The sequence below is a fragment of the Abramis brama genome, assembly GCF_963993115.1.
Source record: "Abramis brama genome assembly, chromosome: 13".
Classification (NCBI taxonomy): Eukaryota; Metazoa; Chordata; class Actinopteri; order Cypriniformes; family Leuciscidae; genus Abramis; species Abramis brama.
Window position 1 is genome coordinate 30,031,234 of NC_139975.1, and position 22,370 is coordinate 30,053,603.

Here is a 22,370-nt window from a genome sequence, read left to right on the forward strand (position 1 = left end):
TAAGAATTAACAATTCTTCTACGCCATTTATTAATCTTTGTTTATGTAAATTTCAACATTTACCAATACATTATCAAAATCAAAAGTTGTATTTGTTAACATTTGTTATTGCACTGTGAACTAACATGAACAAACAGAACAGCTGTATTTTTTATTATTAACTAATGTTAACAAAGATTAACAAATACAGCAACAAATGTATTGCTCACGATTTCATGTTAGTAAATACATTAACTAATGAAGCGTTAGCCTATAACCAAATTATTATTATTTTTAATTGAAAAATGTATTTACCTGCATGGCATAACCATTCCACAAGAAAACCATAAACATATGTTGTTAAATTATAGAAATGTTGACTTAAAGTCTCAGGAGTTGGCTACCTAAATAATTATGTGTTTAGGTAATTATGTATGTTTCGATACTGGACCGACTGGACCATTCTAGCCAGCCAAAACTTCACCCTTTGATCAATATTAATAAATAATAATAATGATAATGATAATAATAATAATTGTTATTATTGTTATTATTATTCACAGTTTTAAAATGTCCTTTGTTATGCTACTGCTAGTGCTACTGTAACGAAATTAAATGTGTATTTGCTTTACTAGTTGTCAGGTGGCGCTGTGCTCCGTAATCTCCTCATAGCAGCAGCGGCAGGAGCCACGAAGAAGACTGAGTGAGTTCTTCCGGTTCTGTAATGAAGATGGCGACAGTTAGGTGCAGAAAGTAAATAAATAATAAAAAAACAATATTCCATTGTGCTAGAAACCGGCTTTTTGTTTAGACTCTGCGACGAAATGTCGACCCGAACGGCATATTTCTACGACCCAGACGTGGGGAATTTTCACTATGGTAAGAGATGTATCTGTGTCTGTGTTAGCAGATGGCTAATCAATGCACACACTGCAAATGCTCACTGTTTACTTTTATAAGAGACGTTTGATAGATTTGATCTTAAACTGGTATGCCAGAAAATCACGCTATATATGTATTGCACATGTGTGCACTCTACAGAGTAGGAACCAAAAGTCTGGAAAAAAAGCTTTTATTGTGCATTTCATTCATTTAATACAGCATTAGAATTTGCATTAACGCGCATATGTCGCTGCAACACTAAATCTGACATTAAAAACCTGGTGATCCTGTTCAGATAATCTTGATCGGACAATATTCAAAAGTTTTCAAATATTCAAAACATCTTTGCGACATTAGTTTACAGTCATTGATAAGTAACGTTATAGTCATGGAGGACTTTTAGAAAAATTATATTAAGTTGAAATGCAGTTGTTCAAAGTAATGTAAGAAATATTGTATGTGATACTATTTGTGATTCATTGTTAAAGCCTGTTTTAAGCCTATAGTGTCTTGTAGGACATGTAATATATTGCTTATAAGAGGAATGTAAGAATTAATAACTATGATCTTTATCACAGAATTTGACAACAGTAAATCAAATCCGGTCTCACTTTATATTAGGTGTCTTTAACAACTATGTACTAACATTTGCCTGCGTGAAATTACAGCTGTAATTAATTTCTGTAATTACATCTATAATTGGGTGAAAATGGGTTTTCAAGCATCAATACCTCTTTAAATGTTATCTCTTTTTTTTCTGTAAATTAGAATGTGTTGAATAAAAAAATAAATAATATCTACCATACATTTTTTTACCACAGTTTACAGAAGACAGCCACAGAAATGTCATTCAGTTTAAAATAGTTTATTTACAAAATTTTTTTTTTTTTTTTTGCTAAAAAGAATTTAGAAAAACAATAATTTAAAGACATCACAAATACTAATTAATTGTATCACACTTTATTCTTTGCTAATATCCTTCAAACTACTAGGTTTTACCCATTTGTCAGCAAGAAGTTTAAGAGGGAATAAAAATCATGTAAAATCTAATTTAATTCAGTAGGTCCACATATTCTTAATTTATTATTTTACAAATAATTTAATAAGTACGGCTGAGAATAAGTGCGTTATTTAATTTTTACATAAATATCTCTGTTACACCGAATGATCATGGTTTGTTTCTCTGAATGACGTTTTGTCAAAACTCGTATTGTCATTGTTTCCATTATTGCAATGTTTTTAGTATTAAGTCTGTATCATTAAATCAGGTCTAATAATATTCCTTAGATTTTTTTTGACTGTCGAATGATCCGTTTTGTTAACACTTTATTTTAAGATGACGTAGTTACATGTTACTCCGTGTATTTACTATACTAATAATAGTAAATAATGCACAATTACGAGTAACTAACCATAACTCTATAATAGAGTTCGTGTTAGTTACTCGTAATTATGCATAATTTACTATTATTACTAGTAAATACATGTAATAATGTAGTTAGTTAATATTACTCAGTGCTTAGTACTCAGTAACTACGTCACCTTAAAATAAAGTGTAACCTCAGTTTTTTATAAATGGCTTCTTGATCCTGTTACTCTGAATAACCTCTGACAAACTGCATATTCGGGATAAAAGTCTCCTGGTTATTTCAATACTTAAGAAAAACAATAAGACGTAGTCCTTTTAATAAATCACAGCCAACACTTGTTTGAGCATGCAAAGAAAACATAGTTTTTTTTAACTTGGTATTTTGTCTGTTTATTTAAAGATGTAATGTAAAATCAAAGTTCGGACCGTTACACTAAATGACAATTTTGCAGTTTGGTACATTATTTCACCCATATTTTGGGATTTTAGTATAACAAAAGTTATTTGAAACATGGAAGTAGACACTTTACTTGTACTTTACATGTAATAGGTTAGCAGTTATTTATTTTCATGTAAAGGACACCAAATAAGATGAGTGTAAGTACAAAGTGAAAGCATGCTAATAGACAACACCATTGTGATGAATGTGATATTTAGGGGCAGAACAGAAGGTGAACTACAGAAAGCACTTTTTTATTATTCTCATCTCTGTTTTTTGTGTGTTTTTTTGCTCCAGGTGCAGGACACCCAATGAAGCCTCACCGCCTGTCCCTCACACACAGTCTTGTCCTGCATTATGGACTCTACAAGAAGATGATGGTATGATCAGTCTGTTCAGCACTTGTTTAGTCCAATCACATTTCTCTGATAAGAAGCGGTTCACATCAGATGCTCATGAGCAAAGCTCTCTCTCTGTACAGGTTTTCAAACCATACAAGGCATCCCAGCATGACATGTGCCGGTTCCACTCGGAAGATTACATCGACTTCCTGCAGAAGGTCAGTCCAAACAACATGCAGGGCTTCACCAAGAGTCTCAACGCCTTCAACGTAGGAGATGACTGGTGAGTTTTCCCATGTGAATATGCCTTTAAAATTAACTTTTTTTTTTTTTTTTTGTTAACAACTGTTTATTGAGTTTAAAAAAATTCAAAGTAAAAAGCAACTATACAAATCTAGAACCCACCCTTGGTAGACTTCAAGAAAATAAAAATAAAATACAAACATAGAATGTAGACCCCCCCAAAAAAATAAATAAATTACATAGATGTTAAAAAAGTTGACACAATATCAAAAGCAGCATGCCATAAATTCACAGTAAAATGAACTATTTTAAAATCATTTCATTGTTAAAGTCTTTATAAAAAGTTTGGCTTAAGATTTTAAAGTTTTAGGTTACGAACAAAATGTATTTTAATGAATGTGAAAGTAAGTAGCAACTCTGCTTGGTATAATATAGGTCTTCTTTTAAAAGTTTAATTAAATAAGACTTTTCTAATAATTTGTCCTTTTTTTGTTCTTAGTCCTGTCTTTCCAGGTCTGTTTGAGTTTTGTTCGAGATACACCGGAGCCTCCTTGCAAGGAGCGACTCAGTTAAACCACAAGGTCAGAAATGTTGCGCTTACACATGAATTGTACATTGGAAATCCTTCTTCTTCTTTTTTTTACCTGAAATGTTTGGAAATGGATTTTTCCTTCTGACACACTACATCAAAATAAATAAATAACTGGCTTAAAACCATTTTTTGTGTGAAAACATTAAAGATAAAATTAAGACTTTTGCACAGCACTATATATTTATATATTTATGTATTTATTCAATACATATAAATAATCATTTATAATTTTATTTCAGTCCTTTTCTTAAATATGGTTCTTAAAAAAAGGCTGAAATGTGAGGTTTATCATTTGATTAAACTTTGTTTTTGTCCACCCTGTATTTGAACTGTAAAGCGGTTTGTTTTTACAGTCATTTTATGGTTCAATATGTTACCATAGACGTTGCTCTACCCGCTTATACGGTATTCATTTTATTTCTGCAGGCCTTAAAAAGGTTTTGATTTCAAAACCCTGCAAATAACCTGTATTCAAAATCTAAAAAGAGTATTTTTACATTTAAAAATGTAACAAAACAAAAAAAGAAAGAAAAGAAAACATGATTCGTGGTTCAGATTAGTACAGATCTTGAACTCTTTGAATTCCTGCATTGTTTTTGATGAAGACTAATTCAGTTGTTCACTGTATAGATATGTGACATTGCCATAAACTGGGCTGGAGGTTTACATCATGCAAAAAAGTTTGAGGTAAGCATCTGATTTCTCTTCACATCTTTCATACAAAGATGAAGGGGGACATACATACATATTATATAAAACATACAATTACCTGCACCTTGGAAGAACATCATAAATGATTTTACATGATTCTACATGATTTTCTTTTCTTTTTCCAGGCGTCTGGATTTTGCTATGTGAATGACATTGTCATCAGTATTCTTGAACTCCTGAAGTAAGTGAGAGATGGGCAGGAAGTGACATCACACCAAATAACGAGATACTCCTGATGTTTTGCATTTTAATTAGATTATTTTTGCTGTTCACTTACACCCGCGATTAATTCTTATTTTAAAGATTCTGAGACTATTTATGAAAGTATAAGGCGAACTTTTAATCTCTCTTTAGGTTTTTTGAAATGAACTTAAATATGAAATAAATTCATAAAAATACAGATATCTCATGTAGTTTCTCAATTGTTTTGTAGCGAATAAAAATGAAGTGTAATTTCTGCACTTTTGGAGTATCAAACGAAACTGCAACCTGTTTGTTTTGTAGCGAATAGGGCAGACATAATAACATCGGCTCAACCAATGACATGAGTTTGAGGTTGAAGTGCCTGTGTGTTTGACCAGTGCTAGTGCCTGAAACTTATTACAATTATTTTTGGTGATGATAGTGGTGTGGAAATGACACACTTTTAATATGACCTTGTAAAAACTGCATCCGTAATGATAGAATTAGCTAAATGCTTTATGAAACAGTTAATATGGAGTAAAGCATGAACACGTGGGCTCCTGCTCATCTCTACACATCTTTCCTGTTTCTGTCTCTGATAGGTATCATCCACGTGTGCTCTACATTGACATTGATATTCATCATGGTGACGGTGTACAGGAAGCATTTTATCTCACAGACAGGGTCATGACTGTATCCTTCCACAAATATGGGAACTACTTTTTCCCAGGAACTGGTATGATGTTCTTTCTGATACAGTGTCGTGCTCATTGTTTTAGCCAGGGCTTAAAAACGGGGGAAGAAAATCAGTCGGTTCTCTCCGAGCAGAATCAGTATTTTAACGTTTCTGTCATTGAATTCCTAATTGAAATCCAAAACGATTTGCTTAGAATAAATACCCGGTGATAAAAATAAAATAACAATATTTTTGCCTATACTTTATAGAAGAGCTGGAATGTTAAAATGTTAATATAATGACACATGCAAGTGTCTGAGTAAAGACATAAAGTCATAATACTAATTTGTTTATTATTATTATTATTAGGGCTGCACGATTTGGGGAAAAAGTCATATTGCGATTGCGATATGCGATATAATAAACAAATGGTTTATGAGTCAACTTGCTTGGTTCTCAAGGAAAATAAATGCACACACAGATTAGTGATAATCTGCCTAAAGAAAAAAGTTCTTTAGTCAAGAGCAGTGAGTGTTTTTCTCTGTTCCCTTTGTTCTTTGATTAACTTTAGCGACAGATATAATTAGTGGCTGCTGTGTACCTTCCCTTTAAGAGCAGCCGCTGCTGTCAGAGACGCGGATCTCACACGCCTCATTCTCTCACGAGTCACAACTCTTCACGTTCATAATAAGACTACTCTTATGTTATGAAGATACTCGACAAAAAGACATTTTGGCATAATTGTGTGTGTTATTGTTCGTTCAAGCTTGAAAGAGAACTGTATTCTGGCATGCTGTTCTGTGCGCACGCACGATATTAGCGCGAGTCTTTCTGTGTGTCACAGTCAGGACATGTGTTGTTCGTTCTACAGCGAAAGAGAACTTGATACTGGCGGGCGTCTATCTGTGGGTCGTGTGTATATGTGTGTGTGTGTGTCAGAGGACATTCACTGACAGCGCGTTCTTTTTTGTCTTATCGCGCATGAATGATTTAAAAGCATTTGCATGAATAAGAGCGGGATCATAACACTAGCCAAAGGATGGCAAAAATTAACAGATGCGGCGTTATTTGCGTTAACAGCGCTAATTTGTTTATTTAATATAAAATCACAGCATTTTGCGTCAAATAATCGCGTAGGCTTGACATCGCGATTGCGATACGATTAATCGTGCAGCACTAATTATTATTATTATTATTATTATTATTATTTTTATTTCCTTAATACCAGCGGTTCTACACTAACCTGCAATTTTGGCTGGTTTCAAAGCACACCATGCTGGATGTAATCTGCCATTTATTTTCACTTTAATGTAATTGCTTCAACGGTTGGTGACATATCGTCGGAGAAACTCCTGAGATCCAAAAGCTAAAGCCAGCGACTTATCTATGATGACTTTTCACTCACAGTTCACTCACGTCTGTGTCAACGTCACATTTGCATAGGCCGTACTATTTGAATTCATGATTGGTTGACTGCCAAATTAAAATATTAAATAGAGCGATAAAATCACGTCATTGTATATAACCGGTTAATGGTCATTTCAAATAAGCATTTCTGTTCAGATTGATTAAACTTGATTGTTTTTGTTTATGTTCCTATTAAAATTTCGCTCGTCTCCGGTTTTTGTCTTCGTATCTTGAACCGGTTCAGAGCCCTGGTTTTAGCTGTTAATCACACACTCATATGGACAGATGAATTCATGCAAACAGCTTAATCTTCACAAACACACAGACTGCGATTGAATCACTGTACTAATAACACACTGTTTTTGTTGTTGTGTGTGTTAAGGTGATATGTATGAGGTGGGAGCTGAGAGCGGGCGCTACTACTGCCTCAATGTCCCACTGAGAGACGGTATTGATGACCAGAGTGAGTTGATTTATGCTCTAATATTCACATTTGAGTCTTTATACAATTAAACGTACAGGTCTGAAAAAGCGTAGTTTCACTCAGATCATGTAGTTGTAATAGCAAAGACTGCTGTTTTACTGGCTGATATATGGACAAAAGTATCATATATTCAACCACCTTCACAGACTGAATAAAGAAACTGTGTTTTGGGCAGGTAGTAAAGAAAAAGCAGCCGTATGTGTGAAAACACACTAGTTTGTGGGTAAAACGGCTACCTAATATTGATTTCATGCAAACATAGAGCAAGAAGATTTATTTCTTTTGTATTCTCAGGCTATAGACAGCTGTTTCAGCCAGTCATCAAGCAGGTGGTGGACTTCTATCAGCCGACCTGTATCGTTCTTCAGGTGAGAGCACGATCTCTGTCAGTCTTAATAGTGTGCTGTTGTATTGGTTGCTCATCTCTCTCGTCTCGTCTGCAGTGTGGAGCGGATTCTTTGGGATGTGATCGATTAGGATGCTTCAATCTCAGCATACGAGGCCATGGGTAAGAGACTCCATACCCTCACATCGAACTACACACAGTGTTTTGAAAGCTTGAACGTAAAACTCCTTGATAATCTCATTCAAAACGCTTGTATTTGTAGAGAATGTGTGGAGTTTGTGAAGGGCTTCAAAATCCCGCTGCTTGTGCTGGGTGGAGGAGGCTACACGGTGCGAAACGTTGCTAGATGTTGGTGCGTTCATTATTTTATTATTTCATCTACATTTAGTATAAATCATCAAAAGAGAAAAGAGAAAAAAGTTCATTTTAAAGGGGTCATATTATACTCACACTCTCTCTCTCTCTCTCTCTCTCTCTCTCTCTCTCTCTCTCTCTCTCTCTCTCTCTCTCTCTCTCTCTCTCTCTCTCTCTCTCTCTCTCTCTCTCTCTCTCTCTCTCTCTCTCTCTCTCTCTCTCTCGCTCGCTCGCTCGCTCGCGCTCTCTCTCTCTCTCTCATATTATACCAAAGTCTTTTTGCTGCTGCGTCTTTAAAATGTAAAAGTAAAAATAAATTGTACACACCTGATATAGTTTTACTATAATTGTTTCTCGCCACAAAAATAGCCACAGAAGCTGGCATGGCATTAAAAACAAACAAAAACAAGCACACAGGCTCTGGGTTTGCTGTCAAGTCCAATAACATTTTGAACTTCCTGTTTAATAATAGCATGATTGAAAAGTCTGAATAACCAAAGTGAAAATTCATTGCCATGGGCATATACATTTTATTACTTTGCATCACTTGCCACTGTTACCTCTAGTTTGCTCATATTAAAGTGTTGACTCTCTCCCTCTTTAAACTACTAGAGGTGGGCAAAATTAGTCATTTAGAAGATTTCGTAATTAGAAAATTAGTAATTTTTAAGCAAAATCTTTACCATGATATCAGTAATTTTCAATCACAGTAAGGAGCACCGTCACAATATAGTAATTCTGCATGGAACCAGAGATGATACTTATTAAATACGCTATTTCGCAATATCGTTGCTTAAATGACTGCAAATTTAATGTTGAAAACGTTAAACTCTCATCAGACTCTGACAACCAGCTATGTTTCACTTAAGACAACTGAATTGTATCTTCATTGATCTTTTCTGAGAATTGTTTACTCTCACTTACAACAAAACCGACCATTATCTAAATCCCTTAATTACTTGTTAACACTGTTAGCATCAGACTTCTCGCCTCAAACAGCGGTCATGTTTTTATCCACACTTTTTGATAATCGCTTACTCTCGCTTAGAACAAAACCAACCAATGTTTAAATCTCTAAATAGAACAATACTGACTAATTTTTAGATCTCTTAATTAGTGCTGTCAATCGATAAAAGAAAAATCAACTAATTAATTGCACATTTTCTGTAATTACTCATGATTAATCATACCTAACATTAACATTTTTTGATATATTTTCATATTGTAATAATTTCACATTTAATCTCCAAAATGAATGTAGAAACAACAGTAGCCTATATTTTAAATATTTGTTTAATGGCATGTTTTTATGAAAGAAGGCATCGCCAATACCAATACTGCTACTGCTACTCTCTTTGAAATAGATTTTTTTCCCCTCAATTTTTGCCATTAAATATATATAAAAATGTATCTTTTATTTCACTTATTGCATGTTAAAAAAAGTGTTTTAAAAACAGCCCAGAGAGCAAACGTTTCAGACATAGATTTCTCTGAAGAACGGCACGAGATGAAACGTCTGTTTTTAATTTTAACGTATAACTGAAACGTTTGCTCTTTTTTTTTTTTTTTTTTTTTTTTTTTTTTTTTACATTTTGTTTGATTTTTAGTTTTCATAGTACATAAAGGTTTTTCAATTAAAAAAATATGACCCCTTTAATCTCTTGAGTATATGATATCTTTGCTGACTGACTGTTATCTTCTGATATGTTCATTAATGCATCATAGCTTTCATTTTTAGGACATTTGAAACATCCTTGCTAGTTGACGAGTCCATAAGTGATGAACTACCATATAGTGGTAAGACAGCAACGCTGAAGAAAAGATATCTAGAATTATTCCATGTTTCTGTTCTTCTGTTACATATTATCTAGTGGTTGTGTGAATTAGTGTCCTCTAGGTCAGGGGTTCACAAACTTTTTGGGGCCCGGGATCCCTCAATGGGTGGACAATTTTTTATTTATTACAGAGTTCATAATTATAAGTTAATGTGGATGGGAGTTATGGAAACAATATGCTTGTTTTATTGGCGCAAAATCTGTAAATATGGACGTTTTAATAATACAGCAACACCAGGTCACACTTAAGTTGTTGAAAAAAAACCTTAAAAAAATAATGTAAAATACCTGTAAATAAAACTCGTTTACAAACATTATTATATACAAGTATTTTATTCCCTCATGTTTATTTTATAAAATAAACATAAATTATAGTGGCATTCATTAAGGTTATTTTATTCATTAAATTCAGCCTAAACTAATTTATTTAAACTGAAACTGGCGTTGGACTCCTCTCTCATTCAGCACAAATACAAATGTTTCCATATTCACATGTATTTGGAGGCTAAACTATTATTTATCATGGCAATAATAAGGGCTGGGTATTGACACAAATTTCAAAAGATTCAATTCGATTTCGATTCACAAGCTTGCGATCTGAAATAGGTTGTTTTGGATATATATCAGGGACAGTACATGGAAAATGTTCTCAAGGGAAAAAAATCTCTATAATGCTGTGAACTATACATGGAGTCAGTTGGTACTACATTACTATAATATTGAAGGTTAAAATTAACTGATTTGTATACAAACACTTCATACACTCAAGGAAGTTTTTATAATAATACTAGCATTACAATTACATAATTATATTTCTACTCCAATTCTTTTTTTGAAATATTAACATTTAAATGATGGCTGTCATAAAAAATGTATGGATTTATTCAAACATGCATTATTGAAGAACATTAAAAATTATAATGAATATGTAATATGGTTCATATATTTAGCAAAATGCTCGTCGAGAATACATTTTTCCAGCTGACTAATGAGTTTATGGTCACTGAATATGGTTTTTCTGAGGTAAAGTGACGTTATGTGACCAGCTGTCTTTCCGCATTTGAAACACTGGTTGAGCTGACATGAGACACATGGATTTTGATAAGTTATACTGTATCTTTTAACATACCTTCTGATGTTCATTAATGTTTGCTTGTTGCTGTAACTGGTATTAATGTGGAGGAGATGCTTCTCTTGAACCGAGGCGCTACAGCGATCTGTCACGGCACATTAAACAGCGCCAAAATGGTTCTTTTTTTGAATTTCGTAATAAAATGGACTTAATTTGAAATCTGAGACTTTGTTTCATATCAAAAGTGTAAAAACACAAAGCTTTTTGCAATTTTTTGGATGGGAGGTGCGCTTCATTCATCAACTGAAAACAGGAGAGACTAATCGATTCTTGGGATTAAAGAATCGATATTGGTTCATAAAAGTAAGAATCGATTGAAATGGAGAAATCAATATCTTTTACCCAGCCCTATAAATGATGCTTTGTACTTCACTCATGTTCCAATATCCCAATAAAACGCCATTCTTCACATGCGCAAAAAATATGTTTGAATAACACCAGTGCGACGGGAAAGTGGTTGTCACGCTGACAAATTGAGCCAAATTTATTTATATTTTTGGCTGACTGGATTTTTAGTTTGATGATGAATAGTTGATGATTTTTATTTATTTATTTTTTTAAAAAAAATACGTATAGCAGCAGAAAACATATTTATGAGCATTCAGAGAGTAATTCAAATCATTCATTATTCAAAACTGTAAAGGGTCTATTTTGTACTTTTAAAAATATGTACATTCAAAATAACAGAACATTTTGCTTTTGTAAAATAAAGAAAACAAAAGGATGCACTTTCTGCCGTTTCAGGCTCTTGGTCTCCTTGGACTGTTTAAAGGAGCGTGTCACAAAAACGAACCGAAACTCCGGGTATACTTGAGAATTACATCTGTAAAAACCTTTAAGTGTCTACGTTTTCCTACATTAAACGCATTAAATAAATCACTATGGGAATATAATTCGCAGCACGTTTCAGACGATAAAAAACGCAACCTATTGTCTGTAAAATACGGTTTCACGGACCGGCTATTGGTTGCGCACCCTGCTTTGAGAACCCCTGATCTAGGTTACGACGCACTGCTTTAAAACTGCCCCATGTTACTTTTGTTTGTTGATGTTTGTAAAATATGTTCTCATCTCTGTATTTGTCCTCTGCACAGAATACTTTGAATATTTTGCTCCAGACTTCACACTTCACCCAGATGTCAGCACAAGGATAGAAAACCAAAACTCTAGACAAGTATGCATTATTTTCCTCATTTGTATGTGTCTACAAACAAGTCTTTACATTTACATATGTCTTGACATATACAGTAGGGTCCGAAGGTCTCAGACTCTTTATAACCTGGAAATAAACAAGTTGAGGATCTTAATGTAAAACCAATAATAATGAAAGATCAATTAAAAATGTTTTGGATTCAGATGCAGCACAAGATGATGTTTGGAAGAGACTGTACTGCTGTCAATTAAGCAAAAAACCAAACCAAATACTAAACTATTCTCAATTTTTTTTAATTAAACTTTGAATTTTTGTATTAAATGATAGTAATGCATAACAGAAGCATTTCCGCAAGTTTACGTTAACATAAATCTGGCATTTGAATATTTTCAAGGCCAGGCTCACCCAAATGGGGTTTGTTTCTGATTTCATATGCAGAAATACTTCTAAAGGTTGGAGTATTTGTTTGAAACCTCAGGTGGTGCTTCAGGTGAACGTTTCATTGGTGTTCGGGAGACCGTCTTCAGCGCTGTGGCCACTAACCAGTACTTTATTACCTCTTTTTGCAGTATTTGGAGCAGATTCGTCAAACTGTGTTCGAGAACTTGAAGATGTTGAATCATGCACCAAGTGTTCAGATCCATGACGTTCCCTCTGATTTGCTGAGTTATGAGCGGCCGGATGAGGCGGATCCCGATGAGAGAGGATCAGAAGAGAACTTCTCTAGGTGATTATAAGACTAACACTATTCTTCTGAAGTCTTCTGCTCACCAAGGCTGCATTTATTTGAACAAAAATACAGTAAGAACAGTCATATTGTGAAATATTATTATTACAATTTAACTGAAAATAATTATTTTCTATTGTAATATATTTTAAAATGTAGTTCATCCTGTGATGGCATTAATCCTGTCATTACTCCAGTCTTTAGTGTCACATGATCCTTCAGAAATCATTCATTCAGAATTCTGAACAATTCTGTTTAATTGTTTTTGAAAGTATTAAATCCTTTTTTCAGGATTCTTTGATGAATAGAAAGTTACAACATAAAGATTATTTATTTAAAAATAGAATTTTATTTGAAATAAATGTACTTATTTGAAATAGATTTTTTGGGAACAATGTAAAAGTCTTTACTTTCAGTTTAATGCATTCTTGGTGAATTTTTTATTTTATTTAATTTTTTTATCAAAATAATAATAATAATTGACCCCAAACTTATACTATTGGATAAAAATATTGTAATTTTGATTATTTATTTGCAGAAAATGACAACTGTTTTTAGACCTTAAATAATGCAAAGAAAGCAAGTTTAAATCAATATTTGGTGGAATAACCCTGATTTCCAATCCCAGCTTTCATGTGTTGGCATGTTCTCCATCAGTCGCTCACATTGCTGACGGTTAGCCACATTTGCTGTATGCCACTCCTGGTGAAAAACATCACGCAGTTTGTCTTTAATGGCTGGTGAAGCTCTTGATCGCGTTCCTGAGGTGTTCAGTGGTTCAGGTCTGGAGATTGTGTTGGCCATGACAGGGTCTCGATCTGGTGCTCCTCCAACATCAGCTCGATTGTCCTGGCTGTGGATTGGAGCTTTGTCCTGCGGGAAAAACCAATCCTTCCAGTTGGGGAACATTGTCAGAGCAGAAGGAAGAAATTTTTTGACCGACTGATGGAGAACATGCCATGACACATCGGAAATCATGGTTATTCCACCAAATATTGATTTCTGAACTAGTATTGTGTTGTTTAAACATGAATATAAACTTGTTTTCTTTGCATTATTTGATTTTCTGCAAATAAATGCTCTAAATGACAATGTTTTTACTTGAAATTTGGAAGAAATGTTGTCAGTAGTGATTAAAATAAAACTTTTAAAAAATTTTTTTACTCAAACACATGGATATAAATAGTAAATCCAAAGAAACCTCTAATTTTGCATTGGTCTCTAATTTTGACAACTGTCAGCTGCTTGACTGCATATTGAAAATCCTGACCATCCACGTCTGTTTCCTCACAGGCCTGAAGCTGCGAATGAATTTTATGATGGTGACCATGATAATGATAAAGAAAGTGATGTGGAGATCTGATGAAGAATGGACCTGACTTGGGTCTTTAGCTATGAAGATGTCCATTCCTTGCCATATCTATAGTACTTAACTGCATTGTGATGAGTGTGTGAAAGCCAATTCAAATTGTTTTTCTTCATACGCACTGTAATTGTAGTTTTTCCTGTGTAGAACTTTTTATTGTCACAACAGTATTTCCTTTTTATCAAAGTTTAGCTATAAAAGGGAACTTCACACTGAGTCCTGTACGACAGATACTGTATTTGTATTGAAAAGGATCAGAAATCATGTGATGAATGAGTGTATATCCAAGTGCTTATGATTAACTGAATATTTTTGTCTTGGCTTTTTCATAATTTGTTTATAGAATGTTTCTGTAATAAATCTGTTGGAAAAGAGCCTTTCTAACTTCTTCAACGTCCATCTACTCAGTCTAACCTGAACAACTGCCCATAAGTGTGCTAGATCCTCCTCAATGACAGTAGTTCAGTTGATTATGTTGTTTTTGTATTGTATTATCTCATCATCGTTGCAGTTTTTTGACGTGATAGTCATAAAAAAAACACCTCAGAGATAAATTTATAGTATTCTCACAAAGAAGTTTACTCAAATGATCATGTCACATGTATAACACAAATTATATCTGTGTTCTGGACTGTAATCAATATATTTTATCATATCCTTTGTTCTAGTAGCAAAAATTTCCTTTTCAAAACATATAACATCATAGTGTAGGTCAGAGTGTATCAGTGACGACGCTGCACACATACTATATTCAGCTTCCACGGCTGAGAAACATTACATCAACAACACACATTACAGATGATAAAGAAATCAAGGCATTATTCTAATTTATGTAAAACTGAAACAAAAAAAATTATGAGATACATGTTTCCTTGTATGGGGGTTCATAAATATGTAGCTTTACATAAAACTGGTCATCATCCATTTTTCTAACCAGGCAAACAGAACTAGTGTGGCAGTATGTGTTGGGATGAGGCTATTGATTCCACTGGAATAGTAAACTTTTTCCAATCATTCCTTGGGAAAACATCAGAGGCACTGGCTAAAGTGAATTTGACTGATTGAAGGAGCAACTACACTAACTGGGTCATTTACAGAGAAATATCCCACATAATGTCTCCAGATGCCCATCTGCACGAGTCTACAGTTCCTCACTCTCGTACAGAGGGGCGGTGTGGCGAGGACGCGGCTCGGTGCTCAACCTGGAGAACTGGCTTACGATGGGAAACGATCTGGCAGGAGGGGTAGTCTTGTTCATTCGAGCTAGAGGAAAATAGGCATTGCTATTTAGGGCTGAGAGACAAAGCAATAAACTGGCAAATTCAGGTTAAAAGAAAATAATTCAATATTTGAGTAGATAACATGCTATTCAGTGATATCACTGTCCTGCGGTATGCATCTAAAAATATTTGAAACAACATTTTACTCATTTTAAACATGCAATCTTATGAGATCACATTAAAGGTGCAGTAAGCGATTTCTGAGAGGTGCTGTAAAAAAACTGAAATCAACACTCAATTTTTTTTGCTAGATGTCTGTTCTGTGTGTGTGCTGAAAAAATATTGTGTTTGTACACAGACCTGGCTGTGTAAATAATAGGAGAAAAACCAGTGGCTTGGACCGAGTACCAAAACAATATTGTAGCCTATCAGCAGTAGGGGGTGTGTACACACGATGGGGGAGGAGAGAGAGTGAGCCAATCTGCAGTAGGGGCTCATGATGGAGGAGAGAAAGTGAGCCAATCAGCAGTAGGGGCTCATGATGGAGGAGAGAAAGTGAGCCAATCAGCAGTAGGGGCTCATGATGGAGGAGAGAAAGTGAGCCAGAAAGTGAGCCAATCAGCTAACTAAAGCTAGCTCTCCTCATGATGGAGGAGAGAAAGTGAGCCAATCAGCAGTAGGGGCTCATGATGGAGGAAAGAAAGTGAGCCAATCAGCAGTAGGGGGCTCATGATGGATGAGAGAAAGTGAGCCAATCAGCAGTAGGGGCTCATGATGGAGGAGAGAAAGTGAGCCAATCAGCAGTAGGGGCTCATGATGGAGGAAAGAAAGTGAGCCAATCAGCAGTAGGGGGCTCATGATGGATGAGAGAAAGTGAGCCAATCTGCAGTAGGGGCTCATGATGGAGGAAAGAAAGTGAGCCAATCAGCAGTAGGGGGCTCATGATGGATGAGAGAAAGTGAGCCAATCTGCAGTAGGGGCTCATGATGGAGGAGAGAAAGTGAGCCAATCTGCAGTAGGGGCTCATGATGGAGGAGAGAAAGGGAGCCAATCTGCAGTAGGGGCTCATGATGGAGGAGAGAAAGGGAGCCAATCTGCAGTAGGGGCTCATGATGGAGGAGAGAAAGTGAGCCAATCAGCAGTAGGGGCTCATGATGGAGGAGAGAAAGTGAGCCAATCAGCAGTAGGGGCTCATGATGCAGGAGAGAAAGTGAGCCAGAAAGTGAGCCAATCAGCTAACTAAAGCTAGCTCTCCTCATGATGGAGGAGAGAAAGTGAGCCAATCAGCAGTAGGGGCTCATGATGGAGGAGAGAAAGTGAGCCAATCAGCAGTAGGGGCTCATGATGCAGGAGAGAAAGTGAGCCAGAAAGTGAGCCAATCAGCTAACTAAAGCTAGCTCTCCTCATGATGGAGGAGAGAAAGTGAGCCAATCAGCAGTAGGGGCTCATGATGGAGGAGAGAAAGTGAGCCAATCTGCAGTAGGGGCTCATGATGGAGGAGAGAAAGTGAGCCAATCAGCAGTAGGGGCTCATGATGCAGGAGAGAAAGTAAGCCAGAAAGTGAGCCAATCAGCTAACTAAAGCTAGCTCTCCTCATGATGGAGGAGAGAAAGTGAGCCAATCAGCAGTAGGGGCTCATGATGGAGGAGAGAAAGTGAGCCAATCAGCAGTAGGGGCTCATGATGGAGGAGAGAAAGTGAGCCAGTCTGCAGTAGGGGCTCATGATGGATGAGAGAAAGTGAGCCAATCTGCAGTAGGGGCTCATGATGGAGGAGAGAAAGTGAGCCAATCTGCAGTAGGGGCTCATGATGGAGGAGAGAAAGTGAGCCAATCAGCAGTAGGGGCTCATGATGGAGGAGAGAAAGTGAGCCAATCAGAAGTAGGGGGTCATGATGGAGGAGAGAAAGTGAGCCAATCTGCAGTAGGGGCTCATGATGGAGGAGAGAAAGTGAGCCAATCAGCAGTAGAGGGTGTGTCCAATGATGGGGGAGGAGAGAGAGTGAGCAAGCGGGACATTTGTAGAAAGACTGTTGAAAGATCGCTGAGATATTACCAAAAAGGAATAGGTCAGAGAAAAATAATTGTTATGAGGCAAGAACTAGAACCTGCATTAATATTGGAAAAGATACCAAATATTGAAAGAGACCTAAGCGGGAAGGCCTGCAAACGGACGCCAAAGTTGCTCTGGTTCTGCTTGATACGTGAGTAACTTTGGTTTTGCTACGTTTCACATCAACCAAGATATGCTGTTGTTGTTGTTGTTGTTGCACTGCAAAACTCTGTCTCCTCTCAGTGCTGCTGACAGCGCTAAAATGCCTCCGCCTGGAGACAGGGAAAGCTGAAGGTCAGAGTAATGGGCGTGCAGAAAGGTGAATTACTACAACAGAAACGGACCCCTAACCCTTCCCCACACCCTGACAGACAGCTTTCCCCAATGATAAAGACCTTTCGCCATCTTTTTCAGCACGCCCCAAACTTTGTGAACTCCGAAACAGGATTCCCGTTTATATCTTGGTTAGATGGTGAGGAACCAGAGCTTCAAATTTGGGGGGACGAGAGGTCCCTTCGGCCCTGTCCGAACGCCACCGGCCACATGCTCCAGGACCCCACTCTCACTGAGCTATTGCCCTCCTAAAGATGAAAGTTTGATCGGTTATATGTCGATAAAAAATTTAAATATTTTTATTTATACCAGCATATTTATTTATATATCATGTTTTATAACAGTATTTAACATATGCCTAAATTTTACGTAGGATTAATCTTTCAGCAAAAAACAGTGTTTAATTTATGGACTTTTATTTTGAAATGTAATTTCATTCGGTGGAAGTGAAAGTCTTTGCATATGGAGACTCTGGCCCTTTTTCGAGTTGACGCCCTGTTGGTCCGTGCACATAATTTATGTCAGTTTTTGTCATCAGGTGTGTTGTGGATGTCCACACACACCATCCGCATGCAGCCCAATTTTTGTGTTCTCGCGAATAGTGCGCTTACAACAGCACATGTGCGAGTGACTTGAGCACTTGAAAACAAAGTCCACTAGATAGTGTCCACTAGATAAGAACTGTGCGTGTAAACCTCACTCCCCTGATCTCAAGAGGCGCACCAGCAACTGACGCTAGAGGTTGCGGTCTTTAGCCTCCTTGATAGAGCGCCCGCCTCCCACGACAGAGTCCACAGTTCGAATCCCGCTCGGAGCGGTTGAGTAAGAACGGTTACACGCACACGCCTAACACGTTTTTCGAGAGGCTGTTCACTACAGAGCCAATGGGTGTCACTTGATGTCCAGCTCCCCCTTGCTGGACGTAATGGGTGGAGCTACATGGTCCCACCATTTTTTAACCCTACCCATAACCCTATCGCTAAACATAATTCCACCCATTAGATCCACAGAGACAGAGCTGGACTAGGTCAAGCTCCAACCATTACATATTGAGAGGGGGACTGGATGTCATTTGGCTCTGCAGTGAACACCACACGTCTTTCCACACTCACGGCCAAAGAAGTTCACTTTTAAAAGGAGGGGAATGCAGAAAATGAAGTATACTCCGGCCTTTGTTGATCGCTGCTTGTGTTGCATAGCATGTTCGTTATTTCAGGGCCGGAGCAATGAAGGGAGGGGTGTGTTTCTTATGGGTAGGGGTATGTTTATTTGGGTGTCGATTTCAAATGAAGGTTTATGTAACAAAGTTCGGGAGGAGCACGGCCAGATAATCAACCAATCAGCACAAGAGGATGCCGGTATAAATATAGCCTTCCCTCACGATGTCCCATGACAGTTTCACAGCATCCCGCCACCACCCCATCACCTCACTCTTGGCTGGTTTTCTATCCCAGTCAAGGAGGGGGAGCACTCGGTTCGGGCCAAATTTCCGCCGGACAGCACGCCAAATAAGCATAAATTTACTATATCTGATTTCATGTACGTGTGAACTCAATATCAAATATCATAGTGTTTCTCAGAAATCACTTACTGCGCCTTTAATTGAAAGACAACTTGGAATGTTTGTACTTTTATAAATTCATTTGTCAACAGGGCTATAATATAAAATGTGATTAAAAATGGAAAAGAAATGGTGACCATTTACAGCACCTTCCTACACAATTTACAAATCCTTATGCATTCATTTACTTTTTAACTTTATCAATAAAAAATGCCAATGCCAATGCAAAGCGTCTAAGCAAAAGTTCAGAAAAAAGCTAAATAATACTCACTCACAAACTTTCGCACAAGTCTCAAGATAAAAAGGTAAATAGAGGACGTGCACTTACTGGCCACATCCAGCCTGGCATTGCATATGGACATTCCCGCTTCATTAATGGCGGATACAGTGTACCAGCCTGCGTCAGACTTTATCACCGGATCGATGATCAGGCACTGCTTTCCTGAACTGTCCTGAGAAAGACTGACATACCAAACATGCAAATGTCAACAGAGACTGCTTTCATCTAAACTATCATTTCCTGTACAGACAATTAGGCTAAATTCTCATGGAAGAATCTCTAACATCTGCAATTAAAATCTATGGGAATATCTTTTAAAAGTTCAGAATCAGGTCATTGTCTTGATTTCTGTCTGATTTCAGTAAATGCTTTCTGAATATATATATTTTTTGCACTAGACTGGAGGAAAATTCAAGAAAGATCATAATTATATTACATAAAATAAGTAATTTTGCTGCATATATTGAGTACCATTCAGTGTAGGTGAATGGAGATGGTCAGCTCTAAGACATTATTAACAGATTAAGCATTCATGTGACAGATGAGTGGATGTGAATGCAAATGAGATTTGAGAGGAGGAGGAGGGGACGATTGTTAGTGAATACGGATTTAAATGTTGTCCTGTTCCTCACACAAAGCTTTAAACTTTAAAATACTGGGAACGTAGCACTTGAGTCAGATGGACTTAATTTATGGTGCTTTTGTTTTGTCTTTGTACAGTTAAATAACTTTATAAAATAGCGTTTGTGTTCACAATGTGAAAGAAAGTCATAGGTGTGTAATGACTCTTTTTCATTCTTTGTGTGAATGTTTTCTTTAAGCAGTTGTCCCAAAAGCACACAAAAATGGATCAAAAATAGTCATTTAAGTGTATAAAACTGTGTCAGACTGTAATGTGTAGTAGCTGAAAAAGGGTCTCAGAAAGAACAGTATTTAATCACAGTTCTCAGGAAATTAATCAACGACCACACAAATGACAGGTGCAAATATTGTAGGAACAAATGAGGACATATTCAGAAACGAAGGAAACAGGGCAGGGATACTGCATATGAACTAAGGAAAACAAAACAGAATGTCAAAATAAGTGTCCATAATGGTGACACAGACCTCATTCTCATAGGGTCAATCCGCAACATTTCCTTGTCTTTCTTCCAGTACAGCTGAGGGGTTGGAGACGCAGTCACCTTACACTCGAACCTGACGCCGTCTCCCTCCAGAGCTCGAGAGTTCCTCATCTTCACCACAAACGTGGGAGGACACAACTGTTCGTGAGCTGAGGAGAGACAGTCAACAGTTACATGTATTTTCACAATCATCGTGTCATATAATGTCTGTGGAACGGTGGCCACTAATGTATTGTGTTGCATGTAATTATGTTGTATTAGGTAAGACAGCGGTTATTGTTTAATATGCAGGGTAGTTACCAATGCACAAATGCAGTGGAAAAACAAATCATGATCAAAATGATCAAACATTCCACCATCTGATAAAATGACTGGAAACTGTTTGCCTTGCAAAGTATTTTTTCCCCTTGTTTTTTCCACATTTTTCTTCTATAATGCTTTAAATGTAATTATTTTTATTTTTTTTTACATCAAACTACAGTCTATAACCCAAAATGACAAAGCAAAAATCTGATTTGTGATAACATTGCAAATTCAGTAAAAAATAAAATATTGCATAAGCATTCAAACCCTTTTCTGTGGCACTTGAAACGTCACAACATGATTGGACATGATTTGGAAAGACAGTGTTTGCTATTTAATGAATCTATGATGTATGCATATTTATGTGAAATAAATAAAGAAATAAAAAAAATGACAACACAAGCACACTATTAGAGAAGATATAACTTTACTCTTAATGTTATACAGGTGAGAAAAGACGGCTCACCAATCACATCCAAGCGCACGGTGAAGTGGCTTTCTCCAGCACGGTTCTTTGCTACACATTCATAAACACCAGCATGATGAATGGTCACTATCTCAATAATGAAGGAGTGGACACTTTTCTCACACACCAGCATCTTATGGTAATCATCAGGTCGGATGGGTTTCCCATCCAGATACCAAGAAATATCTGGGGTTGGCAAACCAACAACCTGCAGGAAAAAAGAAGGAAAAGCTAAATGTTGGTGTACAAATGCTGCGTTCACACCATGTTGTAATGACCGTGGTCTCGAGATGACAATACGTAACGTTCTGTTCAGAGCCGTTCATGGTGCAAGCAGGAGATCTCAGAAAATTCCCATTTTACAAGCTGTAATTATAATCTCTATGAGGACGTGAACGCTTTTTTACAAGATGAAATCACATGAAATTTTTTTATCATGGTTTATCGCCACACCGGTAACTGCATCCCTACCTTAAAATCAATCCTGCAGAATCGTCCCTCTTCAACAGTAAAATCTTGTGGCACTTGTATAAAACGAGGAGCAAAACACTTCTCTTGGGTGGTCTCTGTACTGTCCCCTCCAGAACGATTTCTTCTGGACCTGCACAAAAAATGGTGGAAATTTAGGGAGCCCCTAAAGGGACATAGTGAAAAATATGAGATGGGAGGGAAAAGAATAAGAATTTTGCGTTCGCTCGCAAAACCTTTGCGTTTACTCGAGAAACTTTGCATTCACTCGCAAAATGTTTCGAGCTCTTTGCGAGCGAACGCAAAGTTTCTCGAAGGAATGCAATATATTTGTGAGAGAAAGCAA

At 36.6% G+C, this 22,370-nt stretch overlaps 2 protein-coding genes across 4 annotated transcripts in view; one reads left to right on the forward strand and one right to left on the reverse strand.

Moving 5' to 3' along the window:
• The first annotated feature begins 647 nt into the window (after nucleotides 1-647).
• On the forward strand, nucleotides 648-14,593 carry hdac3 (histone deacetylase 3). Its single transcript, XM_084133309.1, has 15 exons — nucleotides 648-858; nucleotides 2,967-3,049; nucleotides 3,151-3,293; nucleotides 3,753-3,834; nucleotides 4,476-4,532; nucleotides 4,682-4,737; nucleotides 5,342-5,475; nucleotides 7,205-7,285; nucleotides 7,601-7,674; nucleotides 7,750-7,814; nucleotides 7,915-8,004; nucleotides 9,745-9,803; nucleotides 12,068-12,147; nucleotides 12,696-12,853; nucleotides 14,147-14,593. Exons 1-15 carry the CDS (start codon nucleotides 804-806, stop codon nucleotides 14,214-14,216), a joined length of 1,287 nt encoding a protein of 428 aa, XP_083989435.1. The 5' UTR covers nucleotides 648-803; the 3' UTR covers nucleotides 14,217-14,593.
• Nucleotides 14,594-14,776: 183 nt separating this feature from the next.
• myot (myotilin) overlaps nucleotides 14,777-22,370 on the reverse strand; it is a 34,293-nt gene continuing 26,699 nt past the window's right edge. For all 3 annotated transcript variants that reach the window (XM_084133308.1, XM_084133306.1, XM_084133307.1), the window contains exons 13-17: nucleotides 22,028-22,157; nucleotides 21,557-21,764; nucleotides 20,771-20,936; nucleotides 19,712-19,845; nucleotides 14,777-15,482 (exon numbers count right to left, since the gene is read on the reverse strand). In XM_084133308.1, coding sequence (XP_083989434.1) covers nucleotides 15,361-15,482; nucleotides 19,712-19,845; nucleotides 20,771-20,936; nucleotides 21,557-21,764; nucleotides 22,028-22,157 — 760 coding nt within the window. In that variant the 3' untranslated portion in view covers nucleotides 14,777-15,360. The remainder of the gene's footprint in view (nucleotides 15,483-19,711; nucleotides 19,846-20,770; nucleotides 20,937-21,556; nucleotides 21,765-22,027; nucleotides 22,158-22,370) is intronic.